The 19454-nt window shown below is 52.7% G+C and overlaps 1 protein-coding gene across 1 annotated transcript in view; it reads right to left on the bottom strand.

Annotated features, from left to right (window-relative positions):
* Positions 1-7699: 7699 nt before the first annotated feature.
* IGDCC4 (immunoglobulin superfamily DCC subclass member 4) overlaps positions 7700-19454 on the bottom strand; it is a 78366-nt gene continuing 66611 nt past the window's right edge. Inside the window, exons 14-20 of the mRNA XM_088534978.1 lie at positions 18810-18937; positions 18144-18314; positions 17144-17281; positions 16445-16550; positions 15322-15556; positions 9716-9880; positions 7700-8269 (exon numbers count right to left, since the gene is read on the bottom strand). Of these exons, the coding sequence (XP_088391104.1) occupies positions 7754-8269; positions 9716-9880; positions 15322-15556; positions 16445-16550; positions 17144-17281; positions 18144-18314; positions 18810-18937 (1459 nt within the window). The 3' untranslated portion in view covers positions 7700-7753. The remainder of the gene's footprint in view (positions 8270-9715; positions 9881-15321; positions 15557-16444; positions 16551-17143; positions 17282-18143; positions 18315-18809; positions 18938-19454) is intronic.

Raw genomic sequence — 19454 nt, 5'->3', positions numbered from 1 at the left:
GGCATCCCGGGCGGGCTCTCCTGGCTGCGCCCCACGGGGCGGCGAGAGCCCACCCGCCAGCCACGACAGAGGAGCAGGGGGCGCAGAAAAAAAAAAAAAATAATAGTAACGAGCTAAGCCACGGGAGAAGCGGAAAAGCGGATCGCGGCGCCGCTCCCCCTCCGCGCCCGAGCACGCCGCCGCGCCGGGCGGGCGGGCGGGCCGGGGGGGCGGCGCGCGGCGGCCGCGGGCGGGCGGGGGCGGCGGGCAGCGCCTTGCGCCATCTTGCGCATCCGCGCGGCCCCGCGGCCGGGCGGGATGAGGTGGGATGGGATGGGATGGGATGGGATGGGATGAGGGGATCGGCTCCTCCCGCCGCCCTCGCCTTTGGGGAGTCTTCGGGAAGCGGTTGCTTCCCCCCGCCGGGACGCACCCGAAACGCGGGAATCACCTCAGAGGAGGGCAGAGAAGCTCCCGTCCCCTCAGCCCTCCTGAGGCGGAGCGGGAAGATGGGGGAGCCGGGATGAGCCCCCGATCAAGCCGCTCCCTAGTCTGGGAGAACCTCCCGGAGTTGTCCCTGCTTCCGTGAGCAGAGGCATCGCTTTAAAACCCTCTGAGGGTTTTAAGCCACCTGTGACACCCACTGGTGTTTCACAACATGGTTGCCCAGGAGGGGGTTTCCAACCGGGTTCCACCAACTGCTCGGCTTTCAGGCTTTGTTTTGAGGACAGAAACACTCACAGCAGTGGTGGCTCGGCGTGGTGGCCCTCCCGCTGCTGTGGTGGTGGATGTCCCAGCCTCAGGAGAAGCGCATGGGGGTAACAGGGCCCTACGCAGCCTAGAGCCCTCAGTGCCACGTTGTGCTGCCCTGTCCCTCAGCCCCTGCACCACAGCACAAGGCATCGCTCCCTCCTTCCCAATAGCACAAAGTCTTTTTTTTTTTTTTTTCCTTCTTCATTATTTGCTTGGGGGAAAGAAGTAGAACCTGACATATTTCAGTTTTCAAGAGCAAAAATACCTACTGAACTAGTAATCTGGTCAAAACACAAGACGAGCAACATGCTGCTCTTCGGCATGGCACAAAACCTGAACACATTTGAGCCAGCAATTAAAGAAGACGTCACTACATCTGCTCCGCATTAGGGGTTTGCTCATTTAGCTGAGCTCCAAGAGGTTACTTTCAGCAGGGGAAGAATTTGCTCTGGGCTGAACAGGCTCCGTCGGCCCCTCAGTAACATCTGAATTTCTGCGCTGTCCCTGACCTTTCGGCACGACCTCTTTGCTCCTGTTCTGTTGCCGTATCCCTGGCTCCCGCTAGCCCTGCGGGGCCCCATGAGCATTTCCGTAACGCTTGCAGAAACTCCCAGAGAAGATTCCAGCAGTGCAAGTGGGCTCCTGAGCCCAGCTGCCACAGGGAATGCTCCTTTTGGGGCTCCTCTTAGGGCCCATTTAGGACAGGAATCCGAAGCACTCCTATTTTCTGTGCTCCCCATGAAGGCTTGAAAAAACTGCTTTTTATTGGAAGCAGAAATGTGCCTGTTACACCATGAGCAAAAATGGGAGCCTTGGGGAAAACGGCAGCCTTGCGAGATGCCCAGGCTGGCCAAGGCTCCCGGCTCGGTCCCTGCATTCTCCTTCCCAATAAGTTTATCATCCGTGAGAGCAGCCCGCAGAGGCCTCCCCTTGCGCGGTGCATTTCCTCCAGCTCCAATAGTGCTCCTGATTTACACCAACTAATTGAGAGCTCGGGTCCCCAAGACACCATTACTCGTTCCAGGGAACGAGGTGGGAGATTAACCTGTCTGAATCCGCTCCATTCATTATTCTATGTGTAATTGTGGTTTCCCTATCTGCTAAGGGCCTGCAGCTTTGTAGTTATGTACACACACCGTTTTTTAGCATCTGTTTAGTAGTCACCGAGCTGCATGGAAGGGAGGAGAGATGCAGCCTTTCCCAAAGCAGCCCATGCCAAGGGGCTGGGGAAGAGGCACTGGGGGGATCTCAGAGCCCCTGCACAGAGCCATTCCCAGCACTGCAGCCCCATCACCTCCCCTGAACAGCTGTTTCACATCACCTTGGTGGGGGAATTAGGATTTCTCTCCAACAGCCCTAATAGAAGATGGGTACATTAGGCTGATAGCCAACAGGTGCCCTCCTAAGGACAGGAATTAAACACAGAGGACCTCAACAGATGTGAAGACACCAGCCCTACAACGATGCAGGGACCAGATTAAGGAACCAAGCTCGAAGCTGGCCAGGCAGCAAAGCAGGAGCCTCTTTCCCCAGCAAAACCCCTTCACTGTCCCCTCTCAGGACAGTGGTGGTGGCACAACCCAGAATGGCAGGAGCCACCGCTGCCCTCCTTGCGCTCACCAAGGGGCTCCCTCCTGGTACCGGGTTATTGGCTGCGGAGGAGCTACACGTTCCCCATTAATTGAAAACAACTGTGCCAATGATCCAGCAGGTTTGCCAGCAGGCAAACGAGCGCGTGGAGCCAGCACTAACAATGCCTCGGAGAAACCCTGGAGCACAACCGTAGCTGCCACGTGAACGATGCAGCTTAAAAGCCCAGATCAATCTCCTCCTAGCAGCTACCTGACAGCCCCTTCAGCACGTTGTCCTCTGCTAAAGCTTGGCTGTTCCCATGCCAGCAGCCACCCAAAGCATCAAACTGACCCTGCACAGAGCACACGGGAGGCGACTGCCCGGATCTACCTGGAACGCAGGTTGCACAGGGGAGCTCTGGGTGAGCAGCGACCAAGTGTGGGTTCAGGCTCCCCCTGGGGCAGGTGACAGGGTGGGAGCAAGGAGGGAGGACAGTCCTAGTGCTGGCACATGAGCAATTCAAATGCCCTTGAAAGCAAGAGAAAACCATCAGGGTTAAATGTTCAGCTCTGTGCACCCTAGATAGCCCCGAGAGGGCTCAGGTCGTGAGTTCGGTGAGGCAGTTCTAGGCACCGCGCTCACCGGGCATGTACAGAACTACGGAGTGCTCAAGCCTGCTGCAATGCTGCCAGGTGCGTCGTAGCATCGCACACCAGGGCGAGAAGAGCTGGGAAGGGAATGAAATGCAAACCAACACCTTGCTCTTATCTCCTGCGTATTCCCGGCCCCTTTCCAGCTGCTCCATCCGCCCCTCTGCTCTCCTGGTCTGCATGTGGCCCCCTTTCAGGCCACTCTGCTGTCCCATCTCAGCAGCCTCCTGGGGCCTATCTGCTCTCACAGGGAACTGCAAATGGGACTTGCAGAGCCTCGCTGCACCCAAGGTCCTTCCCTGCCCCTGTTTGCGGGGCTACCTGTTACTAGGAGAGACACTCATCGGAGTTACACAGTCTAACAGAGCTCCCTGTGACCACTATCAAAGAACACTATGCTAAGTGCAGATTTATTACCTCTATAATGCAGATAAAATGAGATTTTATGATCCTGTAGTCCTGGCAGCGTAGAGCAATAATGGAAACTATCTACTCAAGTAGGGAATGCAGCCTAGGAAGAAAGGGAGATGCATGGGAGGTTAATAGAGCGGCCTCGGGCACTGCCAGACGTGCTCGTGCCAGGCTGGCCGGTGCCAGCCGCTGAGGGAGGGCCCATTCTGAGAGGTTGCACCACTCCTCTGCTACACGATGCTTCTTACTCTTCACATCACATTCCCTAATAAGATAAAGTACAAAATTGGACAATTATTTCTTCTTCCTCTTACAGTCAATAGTTCAACAATGAAGAAAGGAGCAAACATCAAGAGATACCTGAAGAACCCACCCTCTGCGCGCGCCTCCGCTCCCAGGAGTGCTACCTCTGAGGAACCATCCACCAGCACCACCTGCCCCTACCCTGCCTGGCTGTGAGCTCAGGTGCCAAACGGGCACGGGCATAAACCCCAATCCAGCTCCCGGCAGCGCGTCTGCCCGCAGCACAACCCCAGAGGACCCGAGCAGACCCGGGTCACGGCGCGTCTGGGTCCGCCTGTCCCCCTGCTAGCTCAGAAGAACACGTGAAGACCCCACGAGGGAGGTGCGGGCTCAGAAGCGCCGAGATGTCCCATCTCCCCCTGTAACGCCCGCGACATTGCGGTTCTGCCGCTGTGCAGCCGCGGCAGCTGCCAGGGGTTGGTCCCATCCAACCCAAAGCCAGGAGCTGATCCGCACCAGGATGGATGTGAAACATTAGGGAATGCGGTTACACTGCAGCTCCCCGCAGCTCCAGCAAACCCCTGTCCTGCAGCACCTCACCTGAGCTCGGGGAGGGCAGGGACCGCCGCGCACAACCGCTCGTTCCCCGGGCACGGCCGCTCCAAGCGCTGTCTCGGAATCAGCCTTCCACAACGAAGCCTCCTCTTGGAACATGAGCTGGAACAGACTGAATCAGGAGAAAATGCCACCGTTTTAAAAAATATTTTATTAATAATCCATTAATTAAGGAATATAAGGACAAGGTCTTCTTACGCTTTAACACTAAAGAATATTTGTGGAGTAAGAACAGTCTCTGAAGAAAGAAAGTTATAATTAAGTACAGCATGGAACCAAATACAGATACATCTTAAAACAAGATCAAGTTCTGGTTACACTTCCTTATGCATTGTGTACAAAATTAAATGAAATTTAACTTTAAAATATTAGCAAGGGAATATGGTAACAGAACTAAATGACTGATTTCTGCTGGACTGAATACCTCTTTTCTAACAAGGGTATTGATTAGAAAAGACACAATGATCCCTTCAAAAGATCTACTTCTAATGAGATCAAAAGCATATACAGAGTGCTACTAAAATGGTTGTTTTCTTGCACAGCATATTTTACGGACTGATCTCAGTATCGTTAGCTAGTAATGCAACACATTCTCAAAACCTAGGTTATAAATTATTTCATTTGAACTATTTAAACCAGAACTTTACTGCCTGATAAATAAAAAAAAAATCAAAAAAGTTGAAAAGATACTTTTAGCCAAGTCACATGTTTCATGTAACAGAAAATTAAAAGAAATAAAAGAATTAGAATTTTGACTTTCACAGCAGCATGGAAAATATACGGTTGTGTAGCCAAATGGTAACAGTAATACTACAAACTTATGCCAGTGAGACAGATCTGACATTTTAACAATGTAAAACAACATACAGCAGCATAAAGCTGAACAGCAATAATCTTTAGTGTTACTGAAAGGAAGAAAAGGGAGCCTGATGTGGAGGAACATACATTAAGCATGATGTGTTATTAACGGTATCAACAGTTTGAGTGTCTGCGGGAAATTAAGCTACTTATTTCATGATAAAAAATATATCTGCACTGGTTGTTTCAGCTTTGCACGAGGTGTGGGTTATCTGGCTCCTTCCCCTCGTTTCCCACCACTAGCTGCAATTAGAAGGGTCCTGCACGTTCAAACCAGCGGGGACCTGGGCTCAGCTGGGATGAATGAGGACCCCAAGCATTTTGCATGGACACGGGTGCTCGTACGGAGAGCGATTTCAGGCCACGTTTGCTGCTGTCCATCCAAGAGAAGCGCCCTGGTTTATGCAGCTGAGGTCTGGCACATCCGTCCCCAGCTACTGCAGCACCTGGATGCTCAAATGCTGCCACTTTCAAGCTCTGGTGCAAGCCCCTGGGGTGCAGCAAGGTCAGCAGAAGCCTCAACGTGAGAGAAAGAAGTACTTCTGTTGCTCAACTTTCTACCAAATAAATGTTAGAGCAGAGGGGAGAGTGTGCACCCCGCTGCATCTCCTCCAGTCTCTCCCCCAAGAGTTTTTCCAAAGGTTTGGTGCAGGGAGCTCTCCTGAGCCGCGGCTGTTCTGTCTGCATCACCAGGAGCACGTGAGCAGGAGGCTTTTAGCGCGCTGCTACGCTCACAGGTTTTGCAAGGAGAACCAAGGCAGGTGACTCTGTTTTGGAATTGCAAGGAAGTCACCAGGAATTCCCTTGGACCCTTTCGCCAAGGGTCATTCTCCCTTTTTGCACGTCCGAGGTGGCCGTCTGGTTCGTACAGAGAAGGGGCCTCTTCCACGGAAGGCAGGGCCGCTTCCCCAAGACCAACTGCAAACGAAGGGCCAGCAACAGAAATCTCCCCCTGCCCTCTGCAGCCCGATACTCCCAGCTGGGGGCTTTGGACCTCAGCAATTGCATCCACTGTCGTATAACCGTGAATTGCCCTTATTGCCCGCAATAAGGCTCCACCGCCGAGCGGCCGGGCCCAGGCCTCGCTGCAGCGAGTTCTGCAGGCTGATCACCACTGCCCCATGCCAGCAACAGCCCGGCCCGCTCGCAGCGCCCATTCCAAGTCTCCCTGCCAAAGCCTTCCGGAGTCACGGCACTTCGGAGCACGGAAAGCGTTTCCAAGACTGCGCGGGGTACCCAGCACCTGCCTGAGTGACGGAGCAAGTGGGACAACTGCAAACGCAGCCGTTCACCAGAATGGGTCGTGCTGGGAGAAGCCTGCAGTAAAGCTGCTGCTTCCAGGAGACTTTGAGCCACTGTCTGGAAATCGGAATCATCTGGGACATGTCTGCTCGGGCACAGAAAAAGGAACAGATGCCCCAAGATCACAAGTTACTTTTGCAACTGTTGGTTCTTTAATCTCTTCAATAGTATAAGCTCCTTAAAGACTGACCAGCATCCCACAAGCTGAAATACTCTCTTCTGGCCAGCTACAAAACACACAGTCCTACAGAGAAACATCCCAACCCTCCAGCTGCAGAGGTGCCCTACAGCGATGCCTTACAAAGAAGCAAAGCAAGAGAGACATCAGATCTCCACTATTCATTAAAAATAGTCAACAACCAGTGCAAACATATTCTTTAGAAAAAAGGCAGTATAAGAATAAGTTAAAACCTATAATGGACTACAACAAATGAGTAGACCTACTGCTTTTTTTTTCTCCAACAGACATGAGGTAGTTGTGTTGTTAAGGAGGAAAAAAAAAGAAAGAGAGAAGTAGTAAAAATGCTATTCTATACCACACACTACTCCACTTTATAAAATTAAATAATATAAAGATGCTCCAAGGAAATAAAAATACATGTTGTACATTGAAAGGACAGATGTGTACCTAAAATATTAGGTACAAGAACCTACGTAAAACAAAGTCCAGGTTGGTGAAATGACCCAGACACTGGAGAAGGTTCTATATAGTACAAGGTGTTAGAGGCACTCGTAGAGTGTGTAATAAAAGGCCACTACATCAGCCTGCTAGTAATAGTTACTGTCGTAGCGTATGGAGAGAGCCTTATAATCATTTTAACCACGGGAGGGCAGAAAAAGCTGGTGGTTACAGCTCACAACTTCTGTTCCGTTGGTTTCCACCTCCTCGCTTGACAAAGTTCATCCCGTTGCTGCAAGGCAGTGGATAACGCGAAGGTCCTCCCCGGTGAAGAGAGAGCTGAGAGGGATCCCTCAGTGAACGCTGCTGCTTTTCGGCCTTAAAAGACCTCTTACACTTGCCATCGAGGACTGCAGGGAAGGAACTGGACCAGGCTAATGCAGAAGGCTCCCTTCTAGTCTTGGTTTCACATCAGACTTGGGCAGATGGCTCAATCCTGCTTCCACAAACACCAAACTGCTCGTTAGGTTTAGTGGGAGGAAGATGGGGCTCTGATCAAGCTACCTGCTGATTTCTCCACGGTGGTTATGTAGAGCTGACAGGCCCAAACCCTGTTCTGACGAGACACTGCATCCTCTTAGCTCCTCTTAGCTTAGCCCTCAGCAAGCCAAGGGCCTGCGGCACCTCACCCGGACAGGCCTTCGTTAGCGCTTCCAGCTCTCCCATGATCAAAACCGGATTCATTTACGCTTTAATGACTGTGGACGTACGTCGTGTTCTCAGATGCTGAGGATGAGCGGGTTAAAGCAGAGTTACTGCACAGGGGGGCATCCTCTGGGGCCACGGGTTGGCACTTGCCTGGCTGTACGTCCCCCCTGCCCTCCCGGATGGAGCCCGGGTCTCCGCTGCCCGCTGTGGGTACCCTCTGCCCGTGCCCATGGAAGCCGTTGGTGAGGCCGGGGACGTGGATGGCCTCTGTCCTGCGAGTCTTTTGGTCCGTCCTTAGCTCTCCGCCCTGGCTTTGCACCTCCGAATCGTCCATCCGCGGCTGCCCAACATCCTGCCGGCTGCTGGGAGAGCCGGGAAGGGCCAGGTCAGCGCAGGGAAACTCCTCAGGCTCTTGGTCCTCGCTTTCCGTCCCTTCGCTGTCCAGAGTGTGGAGCTGAGAGTCGTAATCCCTGTCAGAGGCTGAAAAATCCGAATGGACGATGACCTCGGCTTCCACCTGGTGGAGACAGGCCGGGGGGTGGCTCTTCTTCGCTTCGATCTGGTATCAGAGAAGAGAGGGGAAAGAGAAGTCAGATAATTGAGACTGCAACACACCCAAGCACTGCAGCACGCGTCCCTCTAAACCCACAGTGTGCTGGGATGAACACATGTCATTATTAAGCCTATCTTGATACGTTTCTCAAGGCTGGAGTCTTAAGAAGCATCTAAGGATCATTATTCTTATTTTTTATGTGGAAAAGCATGTCCCGAGGCAGCGAGTTCATTTGCCCGAGGTTTCTTGGCAAGCTGAAGCAGCAAATCCTGCCAGCCTCTCCCACGGGGGTCACACACCTCAACTTGCAAAAATCACCACTCTGGTTCCCCATGTTAGAGGTCAGGTTTTTAAAGGATAGTGCTAACGAACCATAATAAGACACTAGGGCTCCCCTCACTTCTCTGGTTTAATCTTGGTTTCATATGACAAAATATTTCAGTACAACTCTTGTCATGGCTTGCAAAAAATGGTATAAAAATCAAGCAATCTAATTCAGGGAAAAAAAAAACAGAACAAAACACCAAGCAATTCTCCTGTGCGGCATTTAAGCACAGCCCATCTTGAAAGCTTGCTAAAAGCAAGTTATTCTATCAGCTGAGCATTTGATAATTTAACAGGAATATGATTTTGGAAGCTCTCAAAGAGCTCTTCAGGTAATCACTGCTCAAATCCTGGGCTGGCTGTTAGTCCTGGGCTGACTATTCAAAGCATGGAGGTGGGATATACTGTGTGTAAGCTGTGCTGTCTGTAGGCAGCAACTGTGTGAGCCATTTCCATATTTTAACACTTTTCTCCTTTTGTTGACAAACTCTGATGGGTGAGCTGGGCGGTAAACGGTGCCCTGTAATTGGGTTGTAAAACATTGTCTTGACTATCCACAGTGTTAATTACATCCTGTGTATAATTGATTTTCGCACTACTATCTAGGAAGGGAGCATAGGTAGGTTACTTAGAAGTATTTGTTAGGTGTAGGGTGAAGAGGGCTGAACTTAAAAGCCATAACCAGACCAATCCTGGGGTATGGAGTCACTTGGAAGGGGTGGCACTTGCTTTGGGGACACCGTGGCGGACGTCATGATTCTTGCGCTAACCCTCCAACACAGGAGCCTGCATTTATTCCAGAGTATTGGAGACTGGGATTTCCCTCCCACCTACACAGCCACCTAAAGAGCAGTGCAGTGGGAATCGCTCTACCCCACGCGGAGCAGGAGTTTCAATCAACCCTTGAGGGGTGCTTGGAAAAACAAGCGGCTTTTACTCAGCTGCTGCTGGCCTTGCTGGCCTGCAGGGCTGTACCCCCAAAATAAAGCCGCTATTCAGCCACCTGCAACCAGCGCAGAGAAGAAAACCTTTTCTCCTGTGCTGCAAAAAGGAGAAAGGGAGAGGGGGCAATGGGTGAAAACAGAAAAGCATCAGAGGACACAAGCCAATAAACCAGCAGACACCCACCAGTGCGGCGTCGTAAACCAGGGCTTGCAACAAGAGCCTCTGCCCCGTGCCGGGCTGCAGCGTCAGCGAGCCGTTCGCAGCGCACAGGGGCTCTTTGGGGATGGGGTCTCCGTATCCGGCTGCGCTGTTTGTCCAGGGCTGCCTGCCTGGTTTATTCCACGGAGCCTGCAGAGCAAAGAGGGAGAAGGGACACAGTTACCACAGACACAGATCCTTATCCTCATAAACCTGAAGTAAGGGGCGGCTTGAAAGAGGCCAACGGAAGCTGTGTTGGACAGCGTGTTAGAAGAGCTGAGTTAAAACATAAAAACTTAAAAAAAAAATAAAAAATCCACTGGCATCACAATAAATGTGCTCGCTACAACGGACTAGCCCCATTCCCCATGACACCAGGGTTCATCGCTTTGCATTGCAAGGTCTGATGTGGTAGATAACAAGCAGATAAAGCTGCCAGATAGTTCACACCTGGTCTTAGGAGAGTTTTTCCACTGATCGACAAATTTTGAGGCTAAGAAGTATATTATGGCACAAAACTCCCCGCAAAGCTGCAAACAAACCCAAAGCAGTGGGAGCCTACTGAAGAACACCTGGAAGGGAACAGGGCCGGTGGGAATCTCCTGCAGCCGAACGTTTTCAGGATTGCTTTGGCACAGGCAACATTGCAGCAAGAAGGAGCCTCAGCTGCACGTCCCGGACGGACACACCAGGACGAGCTGAGGACGACACTAAACCCCTCGCTCTGCACCTACGGCCTGGGTAAACACTCTGGTGCTCCCAGTCAACACAGCGGCACAAAATTTGGGGATTTTATTTATTTATTTATTTATTCTTGCAACAGACCACCAAGCAATTCCTCGTTCAGCTTTAAATCCCCTGGGCAACCAGTGTTACCTTGTTTGTAGATCTAATTAAATTATATGGGCTGAACGCAATTTGTTCTGGGTTCCCTCAGCTTCCCCTTGCAATAAACTGTTGAATGCACACCTCTGTGCATGGGAAACGGGCGCCTTGAAGAGCCAAAGTTATTTAACAGCTCAGACTATTAGTTCACAGGAAAAAAAAAAAAAGTATTTTCTTTCCAGGGCTTCATTTTCCTGGGCTCTGTTGCATGTACCTGAGCTCAGCCCTGCTACGTGCTCGAGCACATAAATAAATGTATGCACACACATACTCAGGTTTAAGGGAGCCATAAGCCAACTACGTGTGACGGATGTTACGTGGAGCCCGGGCAGACGCAAGAGGAGGACGCAAGGTTGAAGTGAAGATCCTGACACGGCCGAGCGTGCGCACGCGGAATACGGCCCCGCGAGCGTGATGGCAATGTGGGGGGCAGAGCCAGGACACGTCTACCCAGGCTACCAACCGCCTGCTGCTCCCCGCGGGCAGGAGAGGCCGGGTTCCTGCCCCGTGGCCATCTCCTCTGCTCCATCCGGTGACATTCCCAACACGGGCCTGACCGGAGCCATCTGAGCTCCCTGCGCCTCAGCCCGTGTGGCTGGAAACCAGGGAGAAATGCGGCACCAGATGCCGTGTGCAAGCAGGTCCTCGGTGAGCAGCAAACGCTGCCGGCGCTGGCACAGCAGCTCCTGCCCCTGCCTCGGGATCGAATCCCAAGGAAAGCAGCAGCGAGAGCCTCATCCGCGGCAGAGCTCTGCCCAGCAGGGACTTGCGCGCTCGGAGCTGAGGATGCAGCGCGGTCGCTTTGGAAGCAGATGCTGGGATGGCCTCTTTGCCGTTCCCCTCTGCAATCCTCAACAGCATATGCTGAGCCAGGAGCGTTCCCTAATTGCTCCCTTTCCAGGTGGGCAATCATTAAACAACATTTTGATAGCAAGAAAGCAGCCGAGCGATCACACATGACTCGCATTAAGGAGTATCACTAAACGCAGGTTCTCAAGAACGTGTTCAATTTGCTGCCGCCATCTGAAACTGCAGACACATCCCTGACTGATGCCGTGTGTGCCTTTTCTAAGGAACATACGTTACTAAGCAAATACTGCCTGGAAATCTCCGAGCTGAGCCCACCCAAACATGCACACACGCACGCAAGTGTGTGTGTGTCCTGTTATAGATGCTCACATGCGTATTTGCCATCAGAGCGAGCTGAGCATCGCACGCAAACAGACACAGAGCAAACTTGAAAACCTTCTTGCAGGCATCTTGTGAATACCAAAAAACGTGGAGAGAAACAGGCAGCTCTGCTGCAATCCCCAACGGACCATCTGTTAGCGGAAACGTCAATCTGCCGTGTTTACATAGGTTTGGATGGCTCTGGGAACAGCCTGCTCGGCTCTGGCTGGAATTGGCTGCAATGAAGAACAAACTTGTTTTGTACCAGTTTGCAACTTTCAACAAACAAAAAAACCCCATCAGCCACAAAACATGGCCTCTATCCCACATGTTGTTCAAGCGCATTATGTTTGGGGAAAAAAATCCCTCCTTGGGCCCCTGTCTCTGAGGTTGGGCAGCTGCAATTAATTCTGGGTCTGTTTTCACAAGAGACCTGAAGAAGGTCTTGTGTGCCTGAAAGCTGTGTTTTTTCAGGCAATATCTCTTGGCTGAATAAGTGATCTATTTCTTTCAACTCAAGAGAGGCTACTAATGACTGAAGGAAGACAGGATTTTGGTTTTTGGGTTTTTTTTGCACTACAATAGATGAATGAGGGCAAGGAGTGCCAGTCTAATACTAATTTATAGAGGAAAAAATCCCTTTTTGAGTTCACTGCAAACACAGGAATGAAAACTAATAAAAGCATCTTCCAGTAAAAGGTGTTTCCATTACAGCTAAATCCTTATCAAAGCAAACAAGCCTTTTCATTTTAAGCTTTTTATAGAAACTTGGACTGGTAAAGAATGAACCTAGATCGCGTTACCTTCTCGGTGACAACTAATGATTTCATGCAAATACAGAAGCCGAGAATGAACGTGCAGGAAACGCTCATCTTGAAACCTTCCCTGTTTTACGAGGCTGGTGATTTAAACTAGCTTGAAATCCTGTGCAGAACAGGGCTGGGGACATCTCTGATGCCACGCGGAGCACACAGGCTACACCCCAACGCACAGGCACCGCAGCACAGCTCACATCTAGTATTTTTGAGAAAACATTGTGACTTTTTTGTTTCCACGCGGCCAAATTTCAACAAGAGGAGGAAAAACAATGGGGGAGATCCCAGTTCCCTGATGTTTTGCAGCTCTGGCTCAGAGTCACGGCGAAGGCAGCCCCGTGGGGAGGAGGTCCCTGTGGACAGCAGAATGTCAGGACGGTGGCTTTACACAGCACAAGAGCAAACACTGGGGGTTGGCTTCGCTCGGGGAAAAGCTGAGGTCTCCCATGGAAAGCGAAGATGCTTCCTAACACTCCCTCTGCCCCCCAGATTGCTGGTCCCGGAGCAGCAGAGACGGCGCTGCCTGGAGCAGGGCTCTTCTATCACCCTCAGCCCTGTGCCAGGGAAGGAGAGCTGCTCCCTGGGCTCCGCGCTGCGCCCTCACCTACAGCCCATGCCGTGTCCCCGGGACAGCAGCGCCTGGGGCACCGGGAAGGGCAGGAGAACAGGAGAGACAGGGCAGGGGAATAGGAGAGACACGGCTTGTCAATGCACCGCCCAATCTGTGTGTGTGAGCGCTGGGAAACAGCCAGCGAGGGAAAAGGGTCGTCAAGGGCCACGTTCCCGACTGCCTCCCGGAGCTGCCGGCCCTGCGGAGCCCCGTGCTGACACCCCGGCTGCACCGTTTGGGACGGGGGCTCCCCGGCAGCTCCACCCTGCCGACGTTCCTGTTTTCCCCTTGAATATCCGTGGAGGCGCTCAGGGCCGCTCCGGCTGCAGGCAGCGCGGGTGGCACTGGTGGCTGGAGCAGGGCCCGGGCGGCGACGTCCTGCTCGGAGCACATCTCCCTCCAGCGCCCGCTCCCCGCACAGCAGCCTGCGGCTCCTGGGCAGCGCGGCCGACGGCCCTGTTCTCCCGGGAGCAGCCGGGATCCTTCCTTTCCCCGCTCCAGCCATCGCAACCACTTGATGCCATCAACAGCCAGCAAAACCACGTGCTTATTCTGCTGGCAAAGCCCTTCGGGGAACTGACCTCCCAGCAGCCTTCCCCCACGCCGGCTAGATTCATGGACTAAGTCCTTCTCCATCACGTCGATTTAGATGTTAGCCATGGGGGAGACTGGAAAGAAGAGGCTTATGGAGAAAAACTGCTAAGAGGTGAGGCCTGGGCAGCTGGCAGTCCCCTCCTCGCTGGGTCATCTTCACTGCTGTCACCCGGAGCGTGGCTGAGGGAACAGCCTCCCCGCTGCAGGTGGCACTGACGCCGGTCGCCCATGTCCCAACCTGTTTCACAGGGTAAACCACCTTCCCTGGAAAAAATTGTTCCTTATTTAACACAAAGGGCTGTAGGAAACTCCTCGTGCTCTTCGGCTTGGATCCGGACAGGCTTCAGCTGCAGCCCATGGCCACGGCTTGGTGCCAGCCCGCGAGCGCCCGGGCAGGCTGCGCCGCAGGGCAGCGTCTTCGCTGGGCACGGCCCTGGGCACGGCCCCAGCCTGCAGGGATATCGCGGGCAGGGGAGGACACAGCACTTCCAAGAGGCTGCACCTGCATGGCCACGAGCAGCAAGGACCGGCCTTGGCCAAGGGGCTACCCCAACGCAACTCCCCATAGCGACGCGAGCGGAGCGTCGACGTGCGCCGAATCCCCCGCACTCGCAGCGCGTTTGTTTTACTGAACCTCCTAATTGCTTTACATGCTCTCTCTGGGTTACAAAGAGAGACATAAACAGATTAACTAAATTAGGCCAATTAAAGGTTCCCTAATGGAATGAAATGTTTCAGGCAAGCTTGAGAGACGAAATGGGCAGGGAGTGAAAGGCAAGGTAGTGTCAGGCAAACCAAGCAGGGCAGGAAAAGACTCCTTCAAAAATAAAGGAATGAATGAAGCGCTTCCTGTCCATCTTCAAGGGTATTCCAGTGAACACACTATTCATGGACACGGTATTTATGGACAGAGCACCTTCTACCCAAGACAAACGAGTATCCTGGAAAGCAGAACATCCACCCCAGCCAATGTGGAGCTGATGTCTGGAGTGCAAATGTGCTGGAATTTCCCCGGCACTGCGGCCATCCCCAGGCACCCTGAGGATACGGCAGCACCCGCACACCAGCTCCAAGGATTTCTGCTGCCTGGCAGGGGTGTCCCTTGCCTCACCTGCCAACACAGCGCTGTTCTCTGGGGTTTCTAATGAGGAGAAACACCTGCGTGGGGAACCGTAGGACTCCCTGCACGTGCTGGGCCTGTGCCAGGGCAGCAGCAGAGGCTGGGGCCCGAGTTAACAGGCAAGACGTGCTGTTTTCTTCAGCTGCTCTTTCCTGGGCTGTTTAGTTCTCTGTGCCAGGCGGCAGCCGCTTTCTTACATGATCTTTAGGCGATGGCAACAGGAACAGCCCAGCTTTCTGTGGCAATAACGCTTGCTTGGGGACAAGGGGCCACTGTCCCCAGCAGACAAAAAGGGGAGGAGGATGGCACAGGGGTCCCAAATGCAGCAGCAGGGACGCAGCAAGCAGGGGCTCCGGCCGGGGGCAGGAGCGGGGTCACCCCGTGCAGGGCTCGTTACCTTCCTCTTCCCGGGGACGGCGTCGTCGGGGCGGCCTGTGTGCACGAGGCTGTGCACTTCCGTCAGCTCCGCGATGTCCCCCAGGGGCACGGGGGCATCCTCCGGGAGCGGGGACATGAGGGACTCCAGCTCGTGGCAGTCGGAGGTGGCACTAGGAGCTGCCACCCCCTGCCTGCCCCGGTGGTAGTAGCTGTGGTTGGCGGCTCCCTGCGGATCCATCCCTGGCAGTGTCTCCCTGAAGGAAAACAAGGAAGAGTTAGCAGGGTTGGCACCTCCAGGGAACCTCACAGCCCTCCACTCGGCCAGCTGAGAGACCTGTCAGAAAAAGCAATCCACTGGGATCCATCCAGCCCATCCCTGACCCTCCCGAGGAAGGGGATCCCCTACCCACATCCTACACACAGACACAGGACAGAGCAGGTCCCAAGGACGGGGGCACTGCTCCCTCATCCCTGGCTGCAGGTAGCTGTGCCAGCCTCCTCTCTGCTTTACACGCCAGGGCAGCAACAGGAGAGGAGGGTTTGGGGCCACTCTGGGATGAGACTTCACAAGTTGCTTATTTCTACTCCCGGGATTTGCCACCGGCTCAATGCTCTTCTCAAAAACTAGGCTCATTTTCAGATGTATCTTTCCAAAACCTTGTGGTTGGATTCAGATCTCTGGGAAAGCAGAGTTTTGGGCTGAGTCCAACCCTACTTAAACCATCCTGTCAAGTTTTTCTAACTGGAAGTTAGCAAACTCTTTCCTAACATCCTCTGAACTGTCTAAATTCAGAAGCCAAACACTGCCCACAGACAGGTAACAATCTGTTTTTCCCTTTTTTCCCCTTACTGCAAAAAATAATTGTTTAATTATGCAAATTAAAGGGAAGCTTTTGGGAAAATAAATAAACCACCCCAAAAATGCACTGATTAAAATATTTTCGCTAGCTGGCTAGTGCTTCGAAAATTCAGTCTTTGTATTCACTGATGTTATATTTTGCATCCCAAGCAGCCTTCCACTAAACTGCAGCGCCAAACAGCCCAGCTGAGAAGGGGAAGACGTTCAGTGTAGGGGAAGGCGGTCAGGGAATTCCCTCTCCTTCCTCGTCCAGCTCCGTGGCCTCCGTGGCCGGGACACCCACCTGTGCTTGGTGCCGCGGAAGCTGGCGCACATGCAGAACAGAATGCAGAGCAGCCCCAGGCAGACGCCCACGATGATGCCCGTCACGGAGTGGATATCCAGAACATCTAGGTGGGGAGGGACACACGTGTCACTGCAACCGCTCGCAGGAAAAGGCACCAAGTGTCTCACAGTCAGGGAAGCGTCACCTTTGCTCAAACTAGTGTGTGCTGCCTGGGTATACACACAGTGAAGCTGGAAGGGAAGTACAGATGAAAAACACCTATTTTCTAAAGGTTTGGGAGACTGAGATTTGCCTTCCCCACTCTGGCAGATTTTCAATACCCTCAGAATGAGAAAGGAAAAAAAATAACTTGACAGCCACTGTTTAAAACAGCTGAAAGTGCCACCTAGGTAACCCCCTAACTTTATGTGACACAGGGCTAAGAAAGGCAGCGAGGTGCAGGCTGCGAGGGCCTTTCTGGAGGGCTCAGGGTGGGGAGGAGGAACCAGGGGCTGCTCTGGGCTGGGTCTGAGCTGCTCTGGGCTCACGGAGCTGCACACGCTGTGACCCTCCACACCGACCTGCGCACAACTGTGCTTCCCCTTCTCAGAGGGGACACCAGGCACGTCGGTGGCACCCAGAGACAACCCAGGTGACAACCTGCAGTATTCCGCAGCACGACTCCATTCCCAGCCCAGGGCTAAGGGAAACTCCTACCAGACAGCTTCTCCCGCAGGGTGTGCACATCCTTCACGTTCGAATAGGGCCCGGATCCCACCACTGTCTTGGCTCCCATCTTGAAGTAATATCTGGTATCACTTTCCAGGCCGTGCACTTCGGTGCTGAAGATATTTCCTGATCAAAGCAAGTCAGAAGAGGAACAGTACATGCAGTTTCAAGTCTATTCAGAGGGTTGCAGCAAAGCAGCAGTGGAATTCTGTTGGATCCTCAGAAGTGACAGATTTTATGCCATGTGCTCTAAGAGATAATTCATACACCCCTTAGAAGTTAATGAATTTTCTGCCTAAAGAGCTGATACAAGGCTGCATGTGGCACTGCTGGCATATGTTCTCCTAGGAATTACTGGCTGGTAGCCTGTACCCACAGGACATTTGCAGGATGATAGGGACTGTATCAGCCCTAGACACGTAAGATTTCCAGTCTCACTGCAGCCAGGCTCTCCTCTGTGACCAGGAGCAAGACCCAGAGCAAACCACAAGCAAGCTGGCTGCAAAGCTCCTTTATGTATTTGTATGTGCTCCAAGGGAGGCAAAAAACCAAAGACAGAAACATTAGCTTTGATGGCTAATTAAAATACACTTTAAAGCCTTGACCAATTTAGCTACGATTCCATTTGCAGGGAGTTGGGGCCCATTAAGCCTGATTCCTTGAGTGGCTGCCCCTGTGATGAGGCAACCACGGGGGGTTTCTGCTTCAAATAGAGCCTCTCAGACAGGTCTCCCCTGTCTGTAACACCTGAGATGCACCTTGGACCCTGAGTAAACAGCAAACTTCAGGCTGCTCTCCCCTCTAATAGTGTTTTCTTCTTCCCTAAACAAAAGAGAGAGAGAACAAGAGCCTGGAAACCTGGTACAGGCATGAGCCCCAGCTCTCCCCTCTTGACCTTCTCCGTGTTCTGTCCTCCGTTCTCCCCACCGTACTCTTTCCCAGAAGTATTCCCAGCAAGCCAAACTTTTCCTGGGCCGTTCCTGCTCACCTTCCCGTGTCAGCAGGGTCCACATGTCATCGGGCTGCGTGTTGTTGGCGTTGTACAGGATGAGGTACTCCACGATGATGCCGTTGGGCTCAGCAGGGGGGCACCAGTGCACCTGCACCGCGTAGGGGTTGAGCGGCTGCAGCCGCAGGTCAGACGGAGGCGTTGAAGGACCTGCGGGATAGAGGGAAAGACTCCCTGAACAGCAGGAATTAGGAGGAAATAGTCAACCTGCGGGTGACTGAGCCCTCCTTAGTGGCGCCACAGTCGTGTTTGCAAGCATGAAAGGAGGGGTGACCTGGGAGGCTGGACATTCCACCCAAACACGCTGGGAAGAGCACACAGGGGAGAGCACCGAGTCCCACACGGGAGCAGACATGAGCACCTTGGCTAGCCGAGGGAAGCATGAAAGTGTGGAAGAAGCCACATCACTCAGTTTGATGTTGTTCAGTGTTGTTCATCTTTGAGAGAATATTCCTAGCTCAATTCCTAGCTAGTCCATCCTCCTTGGACTGGAGGCAGCGGAGCCCCACCCCTGTGGCTTTTGCTTTTACATACATGGGTATATCAGAACCGGGGAGAGATCAGAGATCACCACACCAGAGCCAAGACCGAAGAAATTCAGGGAAAGCCAGAAGAAATGAAGCTTCAGTCCTCATAACTACTCACGGTCTGGAAGGGTGAACCGCTCCACCACGCTGCCGAAGGGCCCATCGATGCCCACACCGTTGGACTGCACCGCAAACTCGTACCTGGTGTAGGGCTTCAGCCCACTGATGAGGATGTCTTCATCCGAGCTGCCGAAAGAGGAGGCATCCACAAGGCCATGAACACTGGCAGGTTCTCCCACCCACTGCCACCTTAGCACCTTACCAGAAACACTCTAAGAGATTATCTTAGCTCTTAAGTATTTGATGCTTCACTTAAGGCTCCATCTCCTGCAGCCATGTGAATGCAACCAGTTACAGAGCGAAGTAGCCTCCAGAAACACATGCAGAGAAAAGCTTCAAAACCCAGCTGACTACAAGCTAAAAACCTCCACGGGAAGCTAGTTTTTGAAGTATATTACCAAATTATTATCACAGCTAAACTCTTGCAGTTTTTCAATCAAACTTGTGAAACCAGGAATGCTTTGAGACTGGCTATAGCTGCACCTGGTTTCGCTGTTAACAGAGAAACCACCACACATGGTCCAGTCATAGGAGAAAAGATGCAGAGACCAGCCAGTAAATGATCCTTTGGCACTTCAGTTATGGACAAATCCCTGCTCTGGGAGTCCCAGTGCCACATTTCACTAGCTCTGAATGTATCTGC

Source organism: Tinamus guttatus, unplaced genomic scaffold, assembly GCF_059628265.1.
Source record: "Tinamus guttatus ecotype Peru unplaced genomic scaffold, ASM5962826v1 Tinamus_guttatus_pri_ptg000004l, whole genome shotgun sequence".
NCBI lineage: Eukaryota > Metazoa > Chordata > Aves > Tinamiformes > Tinamidae > Tinamus > Tinamus guttatus.
The sequence above is the reverse complement of the archived record's forward strand: the minus strand, read 5'-3'. Positions and strand labels throughout refer to the sequence as shown.